The sequence below is a fragment of the Fusarium sambucinum genome, chromosome I (assembly GCF_050947815.1).
Source record: "Fusarium sambucinum isolate potato_lamoka chromosome I, whole genome shotgun sequence".
Lineage (NCBI taxonomy): Eukaryota > Fungi > Ascomycota > Sordariomycetes > Hypocreales > Nectriaceae > Fusarium > Fusarium sambucinum.
This window is the reverse complement of record NC_139294.1, coordinates 8,352,116-8,353,207: the sequence shown is the minus strand read 5'-3', so window position 1 is coordinate 8,353,207 and position 1,092 is coordinate 8,352,116. Positions and strand designations below refer to the sequence as shown.

Below are 1,092 nucleotides of genomic sequence, written 5' to 3'. Positions count from 1 at the left end.
TTTATGTATGGATGTCAACATTTACTTGTGTCACTCACTGGCTACTCCACATCGACAAACATGTCCCGAGAAATGAATTATCCCAGCAAAAAAAGACAATAATACATTCATATATATATATATGGTGCATTGGCATGCCATTACAGTCATATTCTGCGATTCCCCAAGTTTCCTAATCTGGGTTTCTCTGGTTCCCCGGAATCGCCCGAATAGGTCAGACAGCCCAGGGGCCAGCACTCACAATCACACCACCATCGACCGACTCTCAAGTGCCAGTTGAGAATCCTACGGCTCATGATCAACGATGCAAAAATGAAAAAGACCAACACATACAAGAATTAGATGAATATAAGAGACTAGAAGGAACTCGCCAAAATGGAGTGATTTTTCCTCATCATCAATACAGTTAATTCTTCATTGTATCCTCTCATCTCAACATCAACTCTCATATCAATCACTATTTAAAAGTGTCATCTCACTTACACCACATCACTCACAATGGCCGCCATCGCTAAACCCGCTCTCGTCAAGCCTGCTGCCTACCCCAAGTAAGCTCTCTCTAGCCCCCACACACTGTGAATCTCAACCTGACCACTTCCTTAAAAAGGGCCCTCCCTGTTGTCGTAGCCGTCGGCAGCTTCGCCATTATCGCCAGCTACGTGAGCTCTCAACTCGCCACTACATCAGCCAAGTTCGACCGCTCCTTTGCAAAGTACAACACAGTAGAGAGCGAGACCAACCGAGCAAGAACCTTTGACGGTGCCATCGAGAACCCCAGGACAAGTCTCTTCAACATCCTCGGTCGTCGACAGTAGGCGTGCAAATGTTCAGGGAGAAAGGGCACAAGCTGCAGAAACATACATACACATACTTCTTCTTTACGTTAAGCGTTCTTTATTACGTCGGACAACCTCGCCTTTTCAAGATGGCGCAGGTACGGAAACAACATACATTTGGGGGTATCCAGGGAAGATTGGGAAGAGGGAGCATCGATACCATAGAAATCATATAATCTAAGCATCAAATAAACCGTTAAACTTCATTTTCGCACATCGCAACTGTTTCAACAACTGAATGCAAAATACCAATTCT

General features: G+C 44.9%; 1 protein-coding gene across 1 annotated transcript; it reads left to right on the top strand.

The window, feature by feature from the left end:
* Nucleotides 1–498: 498 nt before the first annotated feature.
* Nucleotides 499–815, top strand: FSST1_005456 (uncharacterized protein; the record flags this gene model as incomplete). The annotated part of the gene is made up of 2 exons (XM_083231733.1): nt 499–548; nt 608–815. 2 exons carry the CDS (start codon nt 499–501, stop codon nt 813–815), a joined length of 258 nt encoding a protein of 85 aa, XP_083088886.1.
* Between the last annotated feature and the right edge of the window lie 277 nt (nt 816–1,092).